Source organism: Silene latifolia, chromosome 9 (assembly GCF_048544455.1).
Source record: "Silene latifolia isolate original U9 population chromosome 9, ASM4854445v1, whole genome shotgun sequence".
Classification (NCBI taxonomy): domain Eukaryota; kingdom Viridiplantae; phylum Streptophyta; class Magnoliopsida; order Caryophyllales; family Caryophyllaceae; genus Silene; species Silene latifolia.
This window is the reverse complement of record NC_133534.1, coordinates 220,928,211-220,950,887: the sequence shown is the minus strand read 5'-3', so window position 1 is coordinate 220,950,887 and position 22,677 is coordinate 220,928,211. Positions and strand designations below refer to the sequence as shown.

The window sequence follows — 22,677 nt, the reverse complement described above, 5'->3', positions numbered from 1 at the left end:
CTGAAACTGCGACTAGATAGCCTACGAACTTGCATATAGTAGCCATATACACATCTTTAACCCAACATAGATGTACAAATAAAATAAATCGATTGCACAAGTCACAAAGACAACCTGATTATTTTACAACAATATTAAATTGACAAATATGGCCAGGTGGCTCATTAACAACTAAAGTACGTAGTGGGTTTGGGACAATTTAGGGGCCTCAGATTTGTGTAACTTTGTAACGATGTATGGTAAATTGGATGGAACCGTAAAAGGTTAAGCCACGTGTTCTTGTCGATGATGAATCATCTCACGCATTACGTGTTTGAATGTTGTCGATTGCAGGTTCAGATAAGGAGGCTTCCAAAACTTGTCATAGCAATGGTATACTTCTAGAAAAGTAAATTTTCTTATAAACTACTCCCTCCATTCAACTTTTATTACCCCACTTCAATATAATACTTCTCACATGTATTGGAGGAGTGGGGTGATAAAAGTTGAATGCAGGGAGTATACAAATGTTATTTACTAAGGGTAAGATACCCAATCATATACTCTGCACCGATAAGGCAATAAGAGCGATAGCTTGTTCCGTAAACGTAATTTAGAACAAAGAAGCTGAACCTCAATTTGAAAAGTTAACAACAATGAAAAATCATTCTGCCAGCAATCATTGAACAATATTATATACAATGTAGCTAATAAGGGTGTCAAAATTGAAGATACGATCTCTCATATTCTATAAGTTGCTAAGTTTGTGTAATCTATCATTAAGGATAAACGATTCTGTGAAAAAATGTGAGGTTAGATACAGACATACAGTAGAGGAGAGTATGCATCTGATGTGTGGCCAAATCGAAAAGCTAAATAAAAATTGTACCTGAAAGTCCCAAATCGGTTTGGTGTAGGATGATGATGGGACATAATCGCAGGCAACAACAAAGAAACATTTCCAATACACTACAAATACAAAGCCTTTCAAGCAACCTAACATATAAAGGGTTAGTCTATACTATAAATGAAAATACCTTCAACATAAATCCTAAAAAGGTAAAAATCAAACAAAACTAACATAAATTGATGGAAATCAGAAGAGGAATTACCATTGCGGCTCAAAAATCATAAGAAATCGCAACACTCGGCTCTGAAATAAACATATTTCGCCATTAAAATCGGAGACGGAAGTGAAATTGGAGCGTTGGATATGGAGTTGAGGAGAGAGAAAGAGTTGGTGAATATGAAACAGTAAGAATGAGGTGAGATTGAGAGTGAGTTGGTTAGAATTAGAATTATATAGGGACACGTGGCATAATCTGGTGAGTCTATAATTTTTAGATCTAATGGTTTAGAATGAGTCCAAATTAGCCTCACCCTAAGAAGGGTGCCTCACATGATTCAATCTCTATATATATATATATATATATACATATATATATATATATATATATATATATATATATATATATATATATATATATATATATATATATATATTCCCTCATAGTCTCGAGTGTTGGTTCCCCTTTCTATGCTAGTCGGGTGTATCTCTTTTCCTTTTTTGGTATGTTTTGTGTGGTCCAAATTCAATTCCATGTGGGGTAGGGTGTTTTGTGTGATCCAAATTCATTTCCTTAATTTTGGTACCCAAAAGAAAGGGAACCAACAATAAGACTAGGAGGGAGTAGTATGTTTGACTACCAAATCTTGTTAGCTAATAAAAACATGGAGCATTCTTGGACCGTAAGGGTGAAGTCTGGTGGTTAAAACTTAGCTGGAATTCCCTTGAGACTCAGGTTCAAGCCTCCTCAAGAGCAAAATCTGGAGCATTCTTTGCCTGAGTCCATGTCTTATAAACTTCGAGTCTGTCACCCTCAGGTGGCTTACCTGGTATACATGGTTTGCAGGCTATCACATATACCCGAGAATTTACCCAATGCGCACCGAAGGTAGCGGTTGCGGGATCCCTCATCACCAAAAAAAATGTTAAACCTTAAGAGTTGGACCGTTTGTCATAGAGCCATTGTGGGTTCCTTCATCAGAAAAAAAAAAAAAAAAAAATAGAAAACGTTAAACCTTAAGAGTTAGACCGTTTGCCATAGAGCCATTAGCAAGAGTTACAAATGTAGCATATGTCCGTTAGAATGTAATATAGGTATGTAACCGACCATGCTTCACCATTTCAAAGTTTCACACATAATATCAGACTTAAGGCGAATACTCTCTAATATTTTTATTTTAACCACTCGTCCCTCATGTTGCCTTAGAACCCTATTTTTCATTAGAATATTAATCATATTGAGATTAACTGTCATTTTGTTCGTCATGCAATTTAAGACAAGCTTATTGCTCCCTCGATCTCTTGTTCCCTAATTGTCTGATCAACTTGTTGATAGTCTTACAAAGGTTGTGGGGTCTTCTCAATTTCATTATCTTCTATATTGTGCGGAAGTGTGAATACCTCGTGGTGGGCCTCTGTTGTATCTGTGTTCACAACCTATAATAGTACGACATTATCCGCTTTGAGCCAATCCCTCACGGATTTACTTTTGGGCTCCTTCCCAAAAGGTCTCATACTATTATATTTTGTGGATACTTATAAAGATGATTTTCCATCCTTATTCTACCGAAATAGGACATGAGCTTTCACTCTAACAATTCTCCCCTCAAACCAAAGACCATCATCTTAACTCGGACCTTGACTTTCATGGAGAACTCCCACACTCTACAGCCCCTACATCTAGACACCCGAAACATCACAAGTCTTGATAACCTCTGATCCCCTTAGTGGACACACCATGCTACCACGAGCCATGTCTTGCACCACATGTCACCGTATGGTCAAGTGAGTGCCCCCACATGCTCCTGAGCCTTCATGTCCATGTGTCCTTCTTGGGAATTTGCTACACATGCATATCGTCGAACATCCTCTGCATCCAATATACCCTGGACCGGGTCCGTCACTTCAGAAGTCCTAGAACACAAACGGTCTCTGTCATCCAACCTGGAAATGACCCACAAGACCTGTGGCACCCAATCTGATAAAGGTCCACCTGATCAAGAGTTCTAGTACACAAATGGTCTTTGTCCCACAAGACCTATGACGCCTTTCATTCATTTAATCCTTGACTGGGCTTGCTCAAGGGATCACCCCGAGCTATAGGAGTTTCATGCCTTACATTGTACAGCTTTAAGTCTTGGGCCTGCTGATGCATCCTCGTGTCTAGCCCAAGTCGAACCTTGGGCTCTGATACCACTTGTTATGCGGAAGCGTGAATACCTTGTGTTGGGACTCTGCTGCATCTGTGTCCACAACCCATAATAGTATGATATTGTCCGCTTTGGGCCAATTCCTCACGGATTTACTTTTGGGCTTCTTCCCAAAAGGCCTCATACTATTATATTTTGTAAATACTTATAAAGATGATCTTCCATCCTTATTCTACCAATATGGGACATGAGTTTGCACCCTAACATTCTAGGCCAGTTAGAAATTTCGAATCTTCATGCTCCAACTTGAGGAGTATTAGTCTTTGTGTACCTTAGGATTGGTTTGTATGGGCTTGTATGTTATGTGTTAGCCCGTTAGAACGCTGTATTTTATATGCTTCTAATTACGTAATGAAGGGCAAGCAGTAACATTATTCTAAACTAATAATGAAAAATGTTAATGGCCAAGTGTGGGAGAAGGGGTGCGCCGTGTGGCACGTGGCTTGAAATATTTGATGCGGTTTTGAGGCGTGATGGATGGTTTATGTTGTCATTGGTGCCTTTTATAGATACCCAGTATTTACAACTAGCTTTTAAAAGGCGTTCTATGATAACCAGACTATACAACATTTCTTCTATAAAGACGGTTTTCCATGAAACTTGGATTTTTTTTTTAATATTTAAAGTGTTTTCTAATAAATGTCACATTGGGCTTCAATTATTTTACTCAAAGTCTAAGGGAGATTCTAGTAACAATCTAGTTAGGGGGCGTTTGGTTCGAGGGGAAGGAATGGAATGGATTGGAATCTCATACCATTGTGGTATGGATTCTAAATCCCATACTTGGTTTATATTGTTTGGTTGAACCTTGGAATGGAATGAAATGTTAAACATTATGGAATGGAATTAAAATCTTGGGTTAAAGGTTGGGTATGAGATTAGAGGGGATTGTAATGGATTTAGAATCCATCCGGATTCTAACTCCATTCCAAAATAGCTCAACCAAACACTAGAATGGATTAAATCCATTCATTCCATTCCAACTCCCCCAACCAAACTCCCCCTTAGTAAAAACATCCATTATTATCAAAAAAAAAAAAGAGAGAATATAATTCAGAAAGTTAAAGGAAGGTGGCTATAAAAACCAAGGCATTTACCGTCGTATTCCAAAGGAAAACACAAGCTTAGCTCCTTTGCTTAAGGTGTTTTCTTCGTTTCCAAAACTTGATATATTTGGGTATAGGAAATAAAATGGAAGTAGTAAAAGGACGAAATAGTTTGTTAGAAAAGAGCAAGCCATACATAGGCATGATATGCTTGCAATTTGGATATGCTGGCATGAACATAGTCACTAAAGTTTCACTAAATGGAGGGATGAGCCATTACGTCCTCGTCGTCTACCGCCATGCTTTTGCCACCGCCGTTATCGCCCCTTTTGCTCTTCTTCTTGAGAGGTGCAATACAAGTTTTTATTTCAAGGGAGATATAGATAGAAAGAACATGTAGTTGTTAATAACTGGGTGAATCATGTCATGAGAACTGAGAAGTACTAGTAGACATCAATAATGACTTTGTTAAGCTTAATAGCTCTGATAGTTGCCCAAAAACAACTATAAAGTCTATAATACACACTTTCTTCTTTTACTTCATTTCTTCCGCTTTTTCTTTTTTGTCCATGCATTTGATTTCGTCCACTGTCTATTTTTTTGTCAGCTATTTTAATTTACAACAATCTTTTCCATATTTTTTTAGCAAAATTTGACCACTGTTTGTTTGTTAAAAAATGACCACCTGAAAAAAAATCACAATTTTTAGTCATAAAGAGTGGTCATTATTTATCAAAAACTGGTCATTATTTATCAAAAAAAAATATCACATTTTTCTCATCGCTTGTACAATTGGGGTACAATAGAAATTGCCATCTCTCATGCAAGTAGGCCGGCCACCAATTTTCCTTAAGTAATGTGTCGTTAGAAAGTAAAGTAGAAAATATTAAAGAAACCGAGGGATATATATAGTGGCAATTGTGCCGGATGTGAATGAATGGTTTGAAAATGTAAAGAGTTGCATGTTCATGGATGAAACTACATAAAAACATCATAATTGTATTTTTCATTTTTTTTGTTTTTCAGGAGTGCGAGGCCGAAGATCACATTTGTAATTTTCATGCAAATTTTTGGTCTAGGACTTCTTGGGTAAAGTCTTCACTATCCTTCAACTAAAATTACTCAAGTTTTTATCTAATTTTTCCATTGTGTTTTGTCCGTTGTTTTAGGCCGGTAATTGATCAAAATTTCTACTATATGGGATTAAAATACACATCTCCGACATTTTCATGCGCTATGAGCAACATGCTTCCTGCCATGACATTCGTAATGGCACTCATATGCAGGTACATACTTACTTTCACATGTTACAACTTTAACTATATACAATGTTTAAGAAATAAAATGATCTTGTAATTAATTAATATGATCTTGTGATTAGGATGGAGAAGGTTGACATGAAGAAATTGAGGTGCATAGCGAAGGTTGTAGGAACTCTAATCACGGTGGGAGGAGCCATGTTGATGACATTGTACAAAGGTCATGTCATAAACATGGTGTGGTCTAGTCATGTCCGACCTGCAGCCCATGTCTCCTCGGCCGCCCTTGCTGCAGCTGACAAGGATTGGGCAAAGGGTTCAATTCTCCTCATCCTTGCTACATTAGCCTGGGCTGCCTTTTTCATCCTGCAGGTACTACCAGCTAACCAACATAAATAACTGGTAAACACGTCTTCTTAGGGCTTGTAGGTTATGTTTTATAACTTCGTATTAATTATTTGGGCAGGCCATAACAATGAGAAGATACAGTGCACACCTTTCGTTGACAGCACTAGTGTGTTTCATGGGCACCTTGTGTTGGAATTTTGAGTCACTAAGCACTCAAAAAATACTCAAGTTGTGGCCCATTTACTTTAGCTTAATGGAGTCAAAAGATGGACTCAAACTGCCCTACTTTGTCTCCCCACTTCTTCAGCCAACCACCCACTCACCCTATATTCTAACTGATCTTTGATGGCAAGATTAGTATAAATGGAGCACCAATTCTGATTCATAAGGTCACCAAATCTACTCTCTCTTAAGCATTCTATACACCATCTAAATTAGTGAGAAAGGAGGGTTTGGAACCGGTAATCAGTCAGAAAAACATACGGTGTTTTTCGGCGACGGGTTTACATCGGAGACGGGTTATATAATCGGGTTTTTAAAGCTGTTCAGGAATCCATAAGCAATGGCTGGAGGTTCTAATTCTCGATCTTAATTTATCGCTTCCGCTTTCAGTTTATTGTATGTTTATTTCAGTATATTAAACATGCATATTAAGTATAAAGAACTTACATTTGGTATCAGAGCGAGTATATCGCCTCTGTCTTGCTTGTTGTATTTCCGTCTTCAGTTTCCGTCTTTGATATATGAATCTGATAATCTCGTTTTTCTGTCGGATTCTGGGATTTATTTTTGATACTCGGTTGTCTGGGTTGATTAAAATCTGTTTCGTTTTTTACTTTTAAATCTGGAAAATTTTATGGTGAAATGTTTTCTGGGTTTTGGTTTTGAAAGTAACGAGAGGTTGAAGAAGAACATTTGGTAGCTGGAGCTTTATTAAAGTAGCTTTATTTGTGATTATTCCTTGATTTTAATGTACACCTCTAACTATCTTTTTCTTAAAAGTTGTACTGTGTACACCAAAGTTGCCGCATGTTTTCACAAAATTGTCCACCTTCTACATTTTTGGAGTCCTTGGCTGACACATGCTAAAGTAGGGAGTACTTTATGCATTTTATATAGTAGCATAATATTAGTAGTGACCCACTGTCCCATGCTATTGTCACCTTTATGGTTTTGTTATTTTATTTGTTTATTGGAGTATATGAAATTATGGAGTGGTGTTTGCAGTTAGCACCACCGAGATTAGTCTGATGATAATGGACAAGCATGTGACTTCATACATTTATTTTATTTTTATTTTTGTCCTTTACTTTGGCTAATTAAGTATGCTGAGTATTGGAAATTGATTCTACTTGATTTGCTTGGACTGATGGCATTATTTTTGGCTTTCAGAGTATCATTGGTATTTACTTCGCTAACGCTATGTACATTAAGTTCAGTATATAGATTAAAGTTTTAAATGTCAAGTGATTTTAAATTTATTAGTTAGGAGTAAGCCAATGGCAAAGATTCTAATTGATTAAATTTTATACGAAATCACATGTGGAAACTAGACATTTTATTGTAATTAATTGTACGTAATGTGATGAGACTTACCCACAGGAATCTTATTATATTTGTATAATTAATTAGGATGTTATATTGAATTATGTTTCTTAATATACCCACAGGAATTGAGAAATGAATATAATTTGATAGTTTCATCATAAAGTTTAATTTCTATGCATCTAATTTGAGTAGACTTTAGCCCACAGGCAAGTTTATGTCACTAGATTCATATAAGCATAATTTACATTGGTAAGTTATGATAAAGTTAAGTCTCAATTTTGGTTACTAAGCATGTATATTTAAAATTTGCAAAATAAGTTTACTGGAAATTCCTTTGATATCAAAATAGACGTTCTGAATTAACTCGGTGATAATTTTAAGGTGTGGAAGGAAAGAGTTCTATTGCATTTAGGATTCACGCGTTTCGATTATGCTATACAACATGATGAACCGGCTAAGATAAAGGAAACTAGCACACCAGATGAAGTAGATCATCGTGAAAAGTGGGAGAAATCAAACTATATTTGCACGATGTTCATAAAGACAAAATTGTGTGCTAGTATCCGAGGTTCATCGATGCGACATACTAAAGTTCGAGACCTTCTTAAAGCAATAGATGAACAATTTAAAACTTCCGATAAGGCTTTGGCAAGCACCTTAATTATGAAATTTACTTCTTTGAAGATTAATGCCACTAAAGGAGTGCGTGATTTCATCATGCGCATGAGGGATATTGCAGCCCAACTTAAAGTATTGGAAGTTACTATGTCCGACTCTTTCCTGGTACATTTCATTTTGTGTTCTCTCCCAAAGACAATATGCTCCCTTTAAGATCTCTTACAACACACATAAGGATAAATGGTCTCTTAATGAATTAATGACCATGTGTGTTCAAGAGGAGGGGAGGTTGTTGTTGGAGGAGGGCGAAAAGGTGAACCTAACTACTAGTACTAATAAAGAATCATCTAGTACTAGGAAGGGTCACCATAAGGATAAGGGAAAGGGTAAGATGTCTGTTGAGCCGAACATTAAGAAGAAGTCTTCGTGTTTCTTCTGTAAAAAGAAGGGGCATATGAAGAAAGACTGCATAAAGTTCAAGGCTTGGCTTAAAAAGAAAGGTAATTTTCATGCGTTTGTTTGTTATGAATCTAATATGGTTAATATTAATCATAATACTTGGTGGATTGACTCTGGTACTACAATCCATGTTTCGAATACCTTACAAGGTATGACAAACCTGCGGAAACCAGTGGCAAGTGAAAGCTCTATCTATTCAGGAAACCAGATAGGCTCGAACGTGGAGGCCGTAGGGACATGCAGTTTAATTTTGAGTAGTGGTTTTGTTTTGGTTTTGGAAAAGACATTTTATGTTCCGAATTTTGCTCGAATTTAATTTCGATTTCAAGGCTTGTACCGTTTGGATTTACCTTTAATTTTTCGAATTCGCTTTCGATTTGCAAAATTCTAAAGTTATTGGTTATGGTATTCTAAATCGATAATTTATATCGTCTTTATTTACAAAATGATACCACTCAAAACACTATGCATGTTAATACTGGTTTAAAAAGAAGTATTATGAATGAGGAGTCCTCTATGTTATGGCACCGGAGATTAGGACACATCTCCATTCAGAGGGTTAAGAGATTGGTAAAGGAAGGGGTACTTAGTACTTTAGACTTTACCGATTTTGATACTTGTGTTAGTTGCATTAAGGGAAAGCAAACTAACAAATCTAAGAAAGGTGCTAAGAGGAGTTCTGACCTATTAGAAATCATACACACGGATATTTGTTGTCCGGACATGAACGCTAATGATCCGAAATACTTTATTACCTTTATTGACGATTATTCACGATATATGTACATCTACTTACTTCGTTCCAAAGACGAGACTTTTAATGCCTTTAAATTGTTTAAGGCTGAAGTAGAGAAACAATGTGGTAAGCACATTAAAATCGTGAGATCAGATAGAGGTGGTGAGTACTATGGTAGATATACTGAGGATGGACAAGCACCTGGTCCTTTTGCTAAATTCCTTCAAGAGCATGGGATTGTTGCCCAATACACTATGCCCTAGTTCTCCGATCGAATGGTGTAGCGAAAGAAGGAATCGGACATTAATTGAAATGGTGCGTAGTATGAGAAGTAATATTAAACTTCCTTCATTTTTATGGGTTGATGCACTAAAGACGGCTGCGTATATATTAAATCGAGTTCCTTCCAAGGCCGTCTCAAAGACGCCTTTTCAGTTATTCAAAGGTTGGAAACCGAGTTTGCAACATATACGCGTTTGGGGATGTCCGTCTGAGGTGAGAATTTACAACCCACAAGAAAAGAAACTAGACCCAAGGACTATTAGTGGGCATTTCATTGGATATGCCGAAAAGTCCAAAGGCTATAGGTTCTATTGTCCTTCTCATAGTACCAGAATTGTGGAATCTAGAAATGCGAAATTTCTAGAGAATGACTTAATCAGTGGGAGTACTATAGAAGTTGAACCTGAAAAGGATCAACATGAAGCTTCACCCTCTGTTTTAAGTGACAGGTTGGTTATTGTTCACGGTCCTGAAGATCGACCGCAAGTTCAACAACCAAATACAGAAATTCCACAAAATGTCGATCAAAATAGGGTGGATCATAATGAGGAAGAAGTTCACCGTGAGGTTGAACAAATTCCATTAAGAAGATCTATTCGAGAAAGGAGATCGGCTATTCCTGAAGACTATGAAGTATATCTACAAGAATTGGATTGCAATGTTGGAGCTGATAATGATCCTATGTCATTTTTACAAGCCATAAGTTCTACAGATTCAAACTTATGGATGGATGCTATGAAAGATGAGATGAATTCTATGGCGGCTAATCGAGTTTGGGATCTCGTCGAGTTGCCTGATGGTGTAAAAACCATCGGATGTAAGTGGGTCTTTAAGACTAAAATAGACTCATTTGGCAACATCGAGAGACATAAGGCAAGACTCGTTGCTAAAGGGTTCACTCAAAGAGAAGGGATCGACTACAAGGAGACATTTTCTCCTGTATCAAAGAAAGATTCTCTTCGAGTTGTCATGGCATTAGTAGCTCATTTTGATTTCGAGCTACATCAAATGGATGTGAAAACGGCATTTCTCAATGGCAATTTAGAGGAAGAGGTTTACATGAAACAACCTGAAGGATTCTCCTCTAAAGATGGTGAGCATTTGGTTTGCAAGCTAAATAAATCCATATACGGTTTGAAACAAGCCTCCCGCCAATGGTATAAGAAGTTCCATGAAGTAATTTCTTCATTCGGTTTTGAAGAAAATATCATGGACCAATGCATATACCTTAAGGTCATGGGGGAGTAAGATTTGTTTCCTTGTGTTATACGTGGATGACATTTTGCTAGCAACCAATGATAAGGGGTTACTATATGAGGTGAAACAATTTCTTTCAAATAACTTTGATATGAAAGATATGGGCGAGGCATCTTATGTCATTGGCATTAAGATCCATAGAGATAGATCCCGAGGCATTTTAGGCTTGTCTCCGGAGGCCTATATCAACAAAGTGCTTGAAAGGTTCAGAATGAAAGATTGTTCACCAAGTGTAGCACCTATTGTGAAAGGTGACCGATTCGATTTAGACCGTCCCGGAATGATTTAGAAAGGGAACAAATGAAAAATGTTCCATATGCTTCACCGTGTTGGTAGCATTATGTATGCTCAAGTCCATGCGGACACGACATTGCATATCTTTGTTGGAGTATTAGGCGGATATCGAGTAACCTGGCATCGATCACCGGAAGGTCCGCAAAGAAAGTGTTGAGGTACCTTCGGGTACCAAAGATTACATGCTTATGTATAGACGGATGATAGTCTTGAAGTGGTGGGGTACTCCGACTCGGACTTGGCCGTGCATTGTTTCACGAAAATCCACATCGGGATATGTGTTTATGCTAGGCGACGGAGTGTATCCTGGAGGAGTACTAAGCAGACATTGACAACCACTTCTACTATGGAGGCCGAGTTCGTTTCTTGTTTTGAGGCTACCTCACATGGTGTATGGTGAAAGGTTTCATATTCGGGCTAAGAGTCGTTGACTCTATTAATTGGCCAATTCGAATGTATTGTGATAATTTAGTCGCGTATTTATGGCTAAGAATAATAAAAGTGGAAGTCAAAGTAAACACATCGACATTAAGTATTTGGCCATAAAAGAACGTGTTCGGAAAAGAAAGTGATCATAGAACACATTAAGACCGAATTAATGATTCTTTGATCCATTGACTAAAGGCATGCCACCTAAAGGTTTCAAGGGTCATGTGGTAAATATGGGACTTGGTCCCATAATGTGATACATTCATTTATTGTATTGAAACTTTTCATTTGGTTGGATATTTTCTCATTTCAGATTATGTACGTACATACTTTGGTTATTTATTTTATTGAGAAATATCATTATGTTTTGACCTAGAGTAAACATATGGTTTATTCATTAAGTTAAGTGTGAGTGGTGAGAGACTAAGTATATCGTAATACATGGAAGATTAATTCTCGCTCTAGAGAATTGTCCGCTATGATTCGTATATGAAGTTTCTCTTGCGTAAATGGACCAAGTGGGAGAATGTTGGAATTTTGAGTCACTAAGCACTCAAAAATACTCAAGTTGTGGCCCATTTACTTTAGCTTAATGGAGTCAAAAGATGGACTCAAACTGCCCTACTTTGTCTCCCCACTTCTTCAGCCAACCACCCACTCACCCTATATTCTAACTGATCTTTGATGGCAAGATTAGTATAAATGGAGCACCAATTCTGATTCATAAGGTCACCAAATCTACTCTCTCTTAAGCATTCTATACACCATCTAAATTAGTGAGAAAGGAGGGTTTGGAACCGGTAATCAGTCAGAAAAACATACGGTGTTTTTCGGCGACGGGTTTACATCGGAGACGGGTTATATAATCGGGTTTTTAAAGCTGTTCAGGAATCCATAAGCAATGGCTGGAGGTTCTAATTCTCGATCTTAATTTATCGCTTCCGCTTTCAGTTTATTGTATGTTTATTTCAGTATATTAAACATGCATATTAAGTATAAAGAACTTACACCTTGCAGTCTATTGTGGTCACCTTTGTTATGGAGCGTAGAACCTCCGTTTGGAGTATTGGTTGGGACATGAACCTTCTAGCCGCGGCTTATGCTGTAATCAATTATTTTCTCTTATCGTCTTCCTGTTTTCTCTTTATTATGGAGTAGTAAACTATGAGAATAGATTATCAAACATGGCAGCGTATTAATGTATATATAGGAGCATTATTATTTATACCGTAATTTTATTTGGTTTATCAGGGAATAATATCATCGGGAATTTCATACTATGTACAAGGAATTGTTATGGAGAAAAAAGGACCTGTTTTTGTGACTTCTTTCAGCCCTTTGATGATGATCATTGTGGCTTTCTTAGGTTCTTTCATTCTTGCTGAGAAAATTTATGTTGGCGGGTAATTTCTTTTCTTTTCAATCTCCAATCAAGTCAGAGTTTTTTTCTTTTTTCTCGCTATCAAAATACACAAATTTTCATTTGTGACGGACATATTCGTCGCAAGCTAAACAGAATGCCTAGGGAATAGCAATCTGTTTTTTTGTCTTATCTAACAACATGGGTATTACTTGACCTGTCGCAACAAGAGAGACTTGCTGATCAAAATAAACTAGTAATTCATCAATATTATAAGTTGTACAAATACAAATTTGTAAAAATCGAATATAATTGTGATTTGACTTAATTGCTTTTAATTAAATGTCACAAATTTAATTCTCATCACTGCCTTTTAATTTTCAACTTATAATGTTCAGTGTTCTTGGAGCAGTACTGATAGTGATGGGGTTGTACTCAGTTCTTTGGGGAAAGTACAAAGAGTGCAGGGAGACGGAAGCTCAACAACATATGATCCCTGAAACAATTAAGGGTTCTAAGAACAACCACCCTGTAAGTGATATGACGATTATCCTCCAAGACATTCATTTCGATGAGGTTGAATCGTGTAAAATGGAGACAATTAGCAAGTCTACAACCGAAGCAGTTAATACTCCGACCTCTCAACCTCCCTTGTTAGCCATGAACGCACCAATGCCATAATTAGTTTAATTTAGTTTCTTTATAATGCATCAGTAATGTAATTACTATTTGGTGAACTGGTGATGCAAGAAAAAAGGGGTCTTTTTGTAATTTTGTATCACCTTCTCCGTCTTTTGTCTTTTAATTTTATTGAGTGACCAATGAAACAGCACAACCCAAACATAAAACATGCATATACAATAGCTAGCTATACAAGGATAGGATAGGTCCATGTTATCAACTATCAGGTTCAACCGTGTACAAACACCAAACATTTACCTTGTTACCTTGGTCTCACACAACACTAGTACATATCAAGGCATCACCATCGTCTTCGCTTTATTATGGTATCTTATTTACATGTCAGGCTGCTCAAACATATTTAAAATAAAACCACCATTAGTATTCTTGTCCACATTCACCTTGAACTTCTCGTCCTTGCTACCCCGCCTCAGTTTCAGAAGTAAATTGTATTTCACTATATCCTTGACAACCTGCAAATACCCAAAAAGGGGCTCCCTCTGTTACGATAAACCAGCAAATTCAACAATAATTACAACATCATTCTAGTGTCTCGAGGACCCCCATGAATTGGCAGGGTAGAAGGGTCGGATATACACAGTTTTACCTCTATGTTAGTCTGCTAACAAAAGACACGGCTTGTTTCCATATGAAACATAATGAAATTTGTGTCAAGAATTGCATCTACGTATGTTTCAGAATTAAAAGTAACGCAACTAATATAGTCTTGCACTTCTCTAAATATGGATTAAACTTCATCACAGATATGGGGTGTGTATGTTGCAGAAGCCAGAAGCTAGATTGTTTGGATTTTGTTTTTATTTTTTATATATTTACATTTCTTTTTGTTCGGTTTTCATCTGGCTGCTCTGGTGCTGGTTCTTTGAAATGGTACCATGTCTAAAACTATTTACTGAAGAAAATGAGAGAATTAAAATCCAAATAGAACACAGAATACAACCTCTGCCTCAGCTTGTAGGATCTCAAGAAGTTTGTAGGGGAACAGAGAATTAGACCTTTTCTGGATAGCAGTTACAGCATGATTAGCAGCATCTTGAACTTCAGGATCATGGACTGGTACTTTATGCCAACCAAATCCATCTGCTTGAGAAGTCAGGCCCATCTATTAGTATAATGACATACAATCGATGCGCAAATGATAGTGTTTGACATCCGAATGCGGGGAAAAAAAAACAATACGACAATCATTCAGAGCAAATTTTTTACCAACAATAGCAACGGGATAACCTTGTCCAGCATTTCCAACCACACTACCATATGCAAAATCAAGAATTTTCTACCTAAATCAGTTATGCAAGCACAGACCAGAACTAGTTAACAAAGAATGCCAAACTCTAAGTCTCTAGTCTAAAGACACGTTGTCAACTCTTCTTCGTGCATCCTAATACGACTGAAAAAAGTGCAGCAGTCAAGGTATCAATCAATTTTCGGATTTATTAGACATCATGTTTCAACAAACCAGGAATTCGCTAAGTATTTATTGGGTGACGACTGAAATAGTCTTAACAAACAATCCCGAGAAAGATTTCCACTTTTTATTAGTTTGCATAAAAAGGATGCACTTCATATCATAGAAATGCTCGTCATCTATACAAACAGTTACAGATTACAAATTGCTGCTGATCCATGTGTTAGGATACAACCATCCCTTACAACACTAACTACCATCCGAATCATGTGAACATAACAATAGGGGAAAAAAAACAGTGCCTAGAAGAACACAGAATAGTACACTTTAAAAAGCTTTTTACCTCGCACAAATCCGAGGTCAGAAGTCGTAAAATGAATGTCCATAACGCGCTTAAATTCCTGGAGCTGCTTAAAGTTCATCCAAGGCTTGACCCAAACCTTTGCTTCATAGACTGTCTTTTTACCAGCATCAACCGCCTCCAAAGTAAGAACATATAGTTTACCAGCGACCACCTGCTCTTTTGCCTTCAGCACCCTCCCAAACTTAAGCATGGCATTCTGTAAAAAGAATTAAAGAAAACAAAGGAAAATCAAAAGATAGTGTAATAAGTTAAAGGGAGATACTAGCACTACAACGTATCAAGATTCAAGAGAAAGAGTAAGAACCTGTTCTTTTAGACTTAACTAGTGTATATCCCGTGCGAATGCACGGTATTTTAGATCGTAGTGCATAGAGATGTTAGAAATTACAGTAATCGTTTTTTCACTGAAATTTGTTATCATATTTCAATGCATTTTTAATTTAACGTTACAATCTACATTATTAATGTGTAGTGTTAAGACGTTAAAAAGATTAAAAAAAAACACACTTTACCCCGAATAACATTGACAATTTAAATGAAAGTACTTTTGAATTTTTAAAAAGATTGTAATTTAGGAAAATAAGTCTCCATATTTAGCATTTAGTGTCACTCACATATCGAATCTAAAAAGTAGGTGGGTAAAAAAATAGGACTAATTTATAGCCCATGAATTTTATAGCTTGACACCCAAAAGTGAAGCCGAATTCTAAGTGAATGTTATTTAGGCGGGAAAATATTGAGATTGGCTTATTCTCTTCTTAGTAGTAAAGGGGGATTAAAATTCAATTCAAATCAGGTCCTCTTCATTCATTTTTGTTTATTCAGTTCATTTCAGTTCAAAAGAAGAGGGCTTAAGCGACCCCATCACAAGTGCAAAATAAGTACGCCTACCATTAAAATCAATTTACAATAAAAATAAAACTAAACCCCAAAGCAAGCAACAATGGATATAATCCAAGAAAACTCGAGTTTTCCATGTAACCAACACACAAGAAGTACTTTTTTTTTTAGCATGTACCGATGTCCAACCTAAAACCGTCATCGAACATTGACGTCTCGAGGTGATTTTCGCCCAGAACACACACATTCATCTACTACTCCGTATTTCCCAAACTACAGAATAATGACATTGACCATACTATCAAATTTTGACGTTCACAATTGGTCTAATTTATGGATCAATCCTACAATACTCACAGTACCTAATCACATACACATACACATCTCGTCTATATATATGTATATATATCCAATAATAGAAACAAAGATGGTTTCAACAAAATCCATAAAAATTAACAAAATCAGGAGAAAATTGACAAAATCCATACAGTTCTTTTGTTGTGTTCCTGAACAGCAAAACGAGCGATAGATTCGACTTCATCGGAATTGCTGAAATCGTAGGTTTGACCGCCAAGATTCTTCAATCGAACAATTCCGAATTCTCTGCAAAACCCTAATTCGGAAATTGACCCGATTAACAGTACAATTACGAGCATGGCAGTGCTAACAAACGAAGCTGATGATTTAGGATTCATGATGATTCAATAATCTCTTAACTCTCTTCGATTTCTTTGGGGTTTCGCCAATGTTTTTGTTTGCGTGTGCTTCATTTATAAACGGTTGCTTCAACTGGGGTACTTGATATTAACACTTTGAGTCATCACTCATGCGTGGCATTGTCTTTTTCTTTTTTTTTTTTAGACAAACGTGTACTATTTTATATAAACTATTAAAAAAGATTACATAGTATTTGATTACCATACAAACATAGGGGAATTAGATACCCCTAAACGAATAGAAACGGAATTAGCCGGGCTAAAAGTACAAGCGAAACTAACTGAAAATGAAAGACGACATTTCTTAAAAGGTGGATGATAATAGTCCGCGAACTGGAGCAAGTCAACCTCCTTTCTTTTAGAACTTTTAGCAGCAACGACTTTTTCACTATACCTGCAAAAAAAGGGTAAATTGTCAACAAAGCCCAACGATCTCTTCCTCGAATTCGGACCAGACTTAACCATTCGACTCCGGTGAATGGAATGCTCCATCTTGCGACAACACCTCCTACTCAAGGAGCTCTCCTTGCCTGCAACAAACTGAAATGGAACCGTGGATAAATTACTATCCAAAGAGGAATCAGACGAAAGCCGTTTCTTCTTAGCAACATGTGAAACAGCCTTCTCAAGACCCAACTGAGTACTCTCAGGCCTCAAAAGCAAGTGCGAATGCTGTTGGCGCACTTCATGTAAAGGATAAGGATTGGGAACTGCTGCTTCCCTTGAAATTGTTTCATGGGGAGTTCCCGTCGAAGTAGAATTTGTAGAGATGAGGGGACGAACCCTCAAGGATGACAAAGATCTGGGATGGAAAAAAAGGATATCCCTTCCGTGTAACAAGTTCTCATAATCTTGGGACGACAAACGCAAATTATTTTTAGGGTGCTTTTTGTTGGAGAAGGAGTAATTTGCAGAGGGAATACAATCATCTTTAGCTGGCAAAGCGGGAGAAGCCTCATTAAGGTTTTCAGATTCTAGAATAAAGTCTGAACCGGTGGCTGCAAACAAGGAACCAGTCACATTTGAGATTTCAGAATCAATAATAACGGCGGAACTAGATGTAACTTCCGACTTGAGGAGGAGAAACATGATCTGAACCCGACTGAGGAGGAGAAACATGAGCTAAACTACAAGACGCTTCATTCAATCCGTGTTGGATTGCAAATTTATCAACCACATCATTAACTAGCATAGGTTTTTTACCTTTCTTGTCTGAGCCCAAAGGGTTAAAACGATAAGCTACCCTTTTCCCATTAACATTTAAAAGCAAAAGGTCAGCCACGGAATGGAGTTCCCGATTAACATCTTTGTTAAGCGGGTCAAGTTTCAGAGCATGCTCAAAGTCGTCAAGAGCCTTGTTGAGAAAATTCAGATGCTTAAAAGCGAGGCCCCTACGATAAAGGGCCTTAACATTGCTCGGATCAAAAGATAAGACGAACGTACAGTAACAGCAAACATGATTAAACTGGGAAAGCTTCAACTGACAACCTGCTAAATTAAGGACAAGGGAGAGGCATAGTGAAGTGGCTACGGGCTGGTCATGAATGGGTGGAAGGCCTAGAAAACAAACGAGTTTAAGGGCCTGAGTGTAGTGACGAGCAGCCAATACGAAATTACCTTCCCTGAAAAGGGAGTTCCCCCTGTCTTTCACCAAATGGACATTGGAAATGGATGGTACCCCCAATTCCATAAACAACTTAGCTAGGTCATCGTCATCGACTCCATTATCATCCACAACAACCAAATCACAAAGATTAAGTAGAAGGAATTGATATTCCATCTAAGAAAGCAACCATAAAACGCGGATACTACAGCAGAAATTCTTCTCGATTAAGTCGTCACAGTATAAACAACAAACCACCAGGAGAAGCCCGACAAAACACACAACCAAAGAGGAAAAACCGAGGAGAAAGCGGGATTAACAGACGATAGACTAAAATCAAACCTGAAAAATGATTAAAACATGGGAAGTTGAAAACAACAATCGGAGATCTTCAAATCAACCCAACCTGATTTCGAGCAGCAGGCGCGGGATGGTTACCTCGCCGGCGAAGCAAACAAAACAGATAGTGAGGTGATGAAGGCGTTGAGTCGGTCTGTAATTTTAAGAATTTAGGAAAGGTAGAGAGAAGGGGGAGGATTTTCTCTCTCTACCTTTCCTAAATCACAAAGTTGGTGGCCTTTTTGACATTGTCTTTTTCAGTTTGCACAAATTCTCATTATATACGGACACTATCCGTCTATACGTATAGACGGATACCATTTTCCCTCACAAAATATCCATTTGCCATAAAGTGGGAAGCACATGGGGGTGCCCCAACTTGTCCCCTCTACCCATTTTATTAGAGGTCTTTACCCGTCTGTTCGCCCCACCCATCTATACCAAGACCTATTGTTCAGTTTGATACTCAAGTTTTTCTATTAACATTTAGCCCTGTTTGACAAGGTTAAATAGTAGATTTGACCACTGAATATGTTATTTTAAAAAAAAATATTCTCTCTTGTATTCTTAAATTTTTTCGTTTTTTAAGGGGTAACCCTCGTTTTTTCATAAAAGAACTTTGACCAACAATAATTCTAACGGTATTTTTTTTTAAAACCAATTATTACGTCAAGACGTTGAATATGAAAAAAACAATTCAACGCTTTTTGAACTCGTAACCGGTAGTTATGGTTGGTCAAAGCTTTTTTAACGAATAAACTTTGACCGACAATAATTCCCGACTACGAGTTGAGACGTAGGTGAATTCTTTTTCAAACTGGAAACATCTTAAAGATGACCAATTCGAAAAAAAAAAAGTTTATCGTATTCTGAACTTGTAGCAAAGAGTTATTGACGATTTGGCGGTCAAAGTTTTTTTGCAAGAAAAGAGAGGTACATCTTAGAAAACGAAAAAGTTCAGGGGTATACGAGAGAATATCCCTAAAAAAAAGATATGAATTTTTATCCGAATCCGATCCGAAATTCGATTAAAATATCTGAATATCTAGATACCATTTAAATTGGATATCCGATCCGGTTTTTTCCGATTAAACTGGATCGTATGTGGATTGAGAAAAATTAAAACCGGTTATCCAAATTCGATCCGAATTTTACAAAACTTGAAAAAAAAGAGGAAAAATTTAAAGACAACCCACGAGACACATTATACTATAATAATAACAGTTTTATACACACTAGGTTTAAACCCGTGAAATTCACGGGTCTGCTTTTAAAATTTTACATAAATCTATCTATCTATCTATCTATCTATCTATCTATCTATCTATCTATCTATCTATCTATATTAATAAAGAAAGCTTTTTTCGAGCGCTTTTAGAGAGTCCAACTTTCGTAGACTGCTTAATACATAAAATTAAATTAATTATTATTATTATTATTATTATTATTATTATTATTATTATTATGGTAGAATAATTTATATGCAACGTAATTTGTAGCCACTAAAACACTATCTATGAAGGAAGCTTTCTTCTCATCTTTTTTTTTTAGACAAAAGTGTACTATTTTTTATAAACTTCAAAATATACGAGTCCATATAAACCTATTATAAAACAAACCGGGGGTAAGAGAGACCCCTAAACTAGTAGACAAGCAACTAGTATAAGTAGAAGTACAAAAAGATCCAGTCGCACACAGACGACGCTTCTTGAGCGGAGAATGATAAAGTGTATCAAAGTGAATTGAACATTCCTATTTCCATTTATAGCTCACAGCCTTTTCCAGCGTCTTGGTAAAGCTTTCTTCTCATCTTAGTCAAGAAGGAATTGAGGTGTACAAGGAACCTACTATTTCCTTGATATAATAATAATGATTAAACTACTCCTCCACATAACTATATAAGCCAAAAGAATCGGGCTCCTTAATCTTACTCCCAAATTCCCATTTACTAAGATAGTGTTTTGTTCTTCAAGCAATTTCATCTTTGTGAACTTAACCTATTGCTTGTGATTGTTTATTTACATGTTGTGATTAATTGATTATTATTGGTAGTATATATTTTGTCTTTCTGATGTACAATACAATCATGGTCATCTCATTATATATATGACCATTGTTGTTTATCGTCATTAGCATATTATATACTCCTTCCGTCCCGGTCATTTGTTGTCCTTTGGTTTTGGCACAAAGACTAAGGAAAGAAGAGAGGGCCAATAGCTAAATAGTGGAACAAATTGAGTGTGAAGGATCAAATTACTCATCAAATTTATTCTTAAAATAGAAAGGACAACAAATGACTGAGACACCCAAAAATAAAAAAGGACAACAAATGACCGGGACGGAGAGAGTAATATACGTAGTTTTATTCTTATAAATTGTTATTTGCCATATTATGTATTCGTAATTAATCTCATACTTTCTTCTTTGACTACAGGATTTTACGTCTTTGACTACAGGATTGTACGACGTATAATAATTCGGATTTGTTAATGGCGCTCACGACAATCACGCTATTAATTAGGTTAGATTTTTTAGTATAAACTCCTTAATTATTTGTGGTATATTTAGAATTATTGTTAAATTCTCATGACATATTCTTGCAAATTTTACTCTAATTAGCATATTAATATGTGTCCTTATAGCACATATTAGAAAAACCGATAAAATTGTATCTATTTTTTTCATGCTTATTTTTCCTTATATTAGTACCCTCTCTCCTTTCATGTGTTTACCTTAATTAAAATACACCTCTCACGGAGAACGTAGTCCGTAGAGCAAGGGACTTGGGTGCGGAGTTGCGTGATATGCGAGCTATTAACGAGCATCGGCGAGATGGAGGGTGTCACAGCTATCGTGAGAGGGTGGAGGAGCGAGGGAAGAAGAAGGTGGCACCGGAGCTTATTTTTGACAAATAGATGAATAGATGAATCTTTTGCTTATTTTTGACAATCTTTTGCTTATTTTTGACAATCTTAGTAGACAATGTTGTAGTTCGACTATTGGTAATTTTCTATTGACACTTATTAGTTTTGACTTTTGAGTTTATAGTTTATTTGTTTCCATACTTAATTTTTTTACAAGTTTTGGTTTTATATTATTGAGTATACTAGTTGAAAAGCCCGTGCAATGCACCGGGCTCTCATTAGGATCATCTGTATAAATATATTCTATAGTTGATAAATAAAAGTTCAATTATGTTTAAATCATTGATAAATAAAAGTTCGTGATTGGTATAGTTGATCATCAATGAACTATTAGTGCTTTTATCATAGAAGTTTTTTCATTTAGTAGTTATCATTTCAGTTGTAAAACATTAAGTAACATTGTAAGAGTATGTAGTTAGTTTTTTCATTATTGTTATATGCATCACTGGTTTTAATTAAATACAAAACGTTATCTCCATAAACATAGTGCAGCTTACCAAATGAACCGCTCTTAATAATTGAGACAGACCTTTATGATTTTTACAAATTATTTAACCTATAATAATTACGTAAAATTAAATGGTGTTACATAAAGCAACATGTATCATAATTATCTATATTTAGTGTGTCGTTTAGAGAAAAGATGTGGGATATATTTTTGAGTGAATTAATGAGCAACTTTTCAAAGTCTGACTTCCAAAAAGCAAATGAAGAGTTTTTTGTGGATTGGAGGGAGTAGGATATTAGGATACTACTATTAAACTCGATTAGTTTTAGATTAATTTTATTAAAATTATAACTCATTTTTGTTTATTTGAAATTTTGTCTATCAACAAAATCAAGTATCATTATCTTACATTATTATTCTACTCTTTATTTATAATAACAAA

The 22,677-nt window shown here is 36.3% G+C and overlaps 2 protein-coding genes and 1 long non-coding RNA gene across 3 annotated transcripts; 2 read left to right on the top strand and 1 right to left on the bottom strand.

Annotated features, from left to right (window-relative positions):
* Positions 1 to 5,089: 5,089 nt before the first annotated feature.
* On the top strand, positions 5,090 to 6,582 carry LOC141600417 (WAT1-related protein At5g07050-like). Its single transcript, XM_074420653.1, has 4 exons — positions 5,090 to 5,390; positions 5,471 to 5,587; positions 5,683 to 5,932; positions 6,027 to 6,582. The coding sequence occupies exons 1-4, from the start codon at positions 5,362 to 5,364 to the stop codon at positions 6,252 to 6,254; spliced, it is 624 nt and encodes a 207-aa protein (XP_074276754.1). The 5' UTR covers positions 5,090 to 5,361; the 3' UTR covers positions 6,255 to 6,582.
* A 5,439-nt stretch (positions 6,583 to 12,021) lies between these two features.
* Positions 12,022 to 13,618, top strand: LOC141600418 (uncharacterized). Its single transcript, XR_012524316.1, has 3 exons — positions 12,022 to 12,442; positions 12,783 to 12,934; positions 13,290 to 13,618. It is a non-coding gene; the product is annotated as an uncharacterized LOC141600418 (long non-coding RNA).
* A 98-nt stretch (positions 13,619 to 13,716) lies between these two features.
* LOC141600416 (cysteine proteinase inhibitor 12-like) lies at positions 13,717 to 17,014 on the bottom strand. Its single transcript, XM_074420652.1, has 4 exons — positions 16,694 to 17,014; positions 15,345 to 15,561; positions 14,534 to 14,673; positions 13,717 to 14,045 (listed from the first exon to the last, which is right to left on the bottom strand). The coding sequence occupies exons 1-4, from the start codon at positions 16,898 to 16,900 to the stop codon at positions 13,908 to 13,910; spliced, it is 702 nt and encodes a 233-aa protein (XP_074276753.1). The 5' UTR covers positions 16,901 to 17,014; the 3' UTR covers positions 13,717 to 13,907.
* Between the last annotated feature and the right edge of the window lie 5,663 nt (positions 17,015 to 22,677).

Bases quoted from the DNA above. Each gene is read 5' to 3' on its own strand.
- LOC141600416 (XM_074420652.1), bottom strand. From the start codon at position 16,900: ATGAATCCTAAATCATCAGCTTCGTTTGTTAGCACTGCCATGCTCGTA. The intron at 15,562-16,693 runs GTATGGATTTTG...TTCTTTTTACAG, and splicing joins AGGAACACAACAAAAGAACT to AATGCCATGCTTAAGTTTGG. The intron at 14,674-15,344 runs GTAAAAAGCTTT...CTTCTCAAGCAG, and splicing joins TGACCTCGGATTTGTGCGAG to ATGGATTTGGTTGGCATAAA.
- LOC141600417 (XM_074420653.1), top strand. From the start codon at position 5,362: ATGCAAATTTTTGGTCTAGGACTTCTTGG. The intron at 5,588-5,682 runs GTACATACTTAC...TCTTGTGATTAG, and splicing joins GTAATGGCACTCATATGCAG to GATGGAGAAGGTTGACATGA. The intron at 5,933-6,026 runs GTACTACCAGCT...TTATTTGGGCAG, and splicing joins CTGCCTTTTTCATCCTGCAG to GCCATAACAATGAGAAGATA.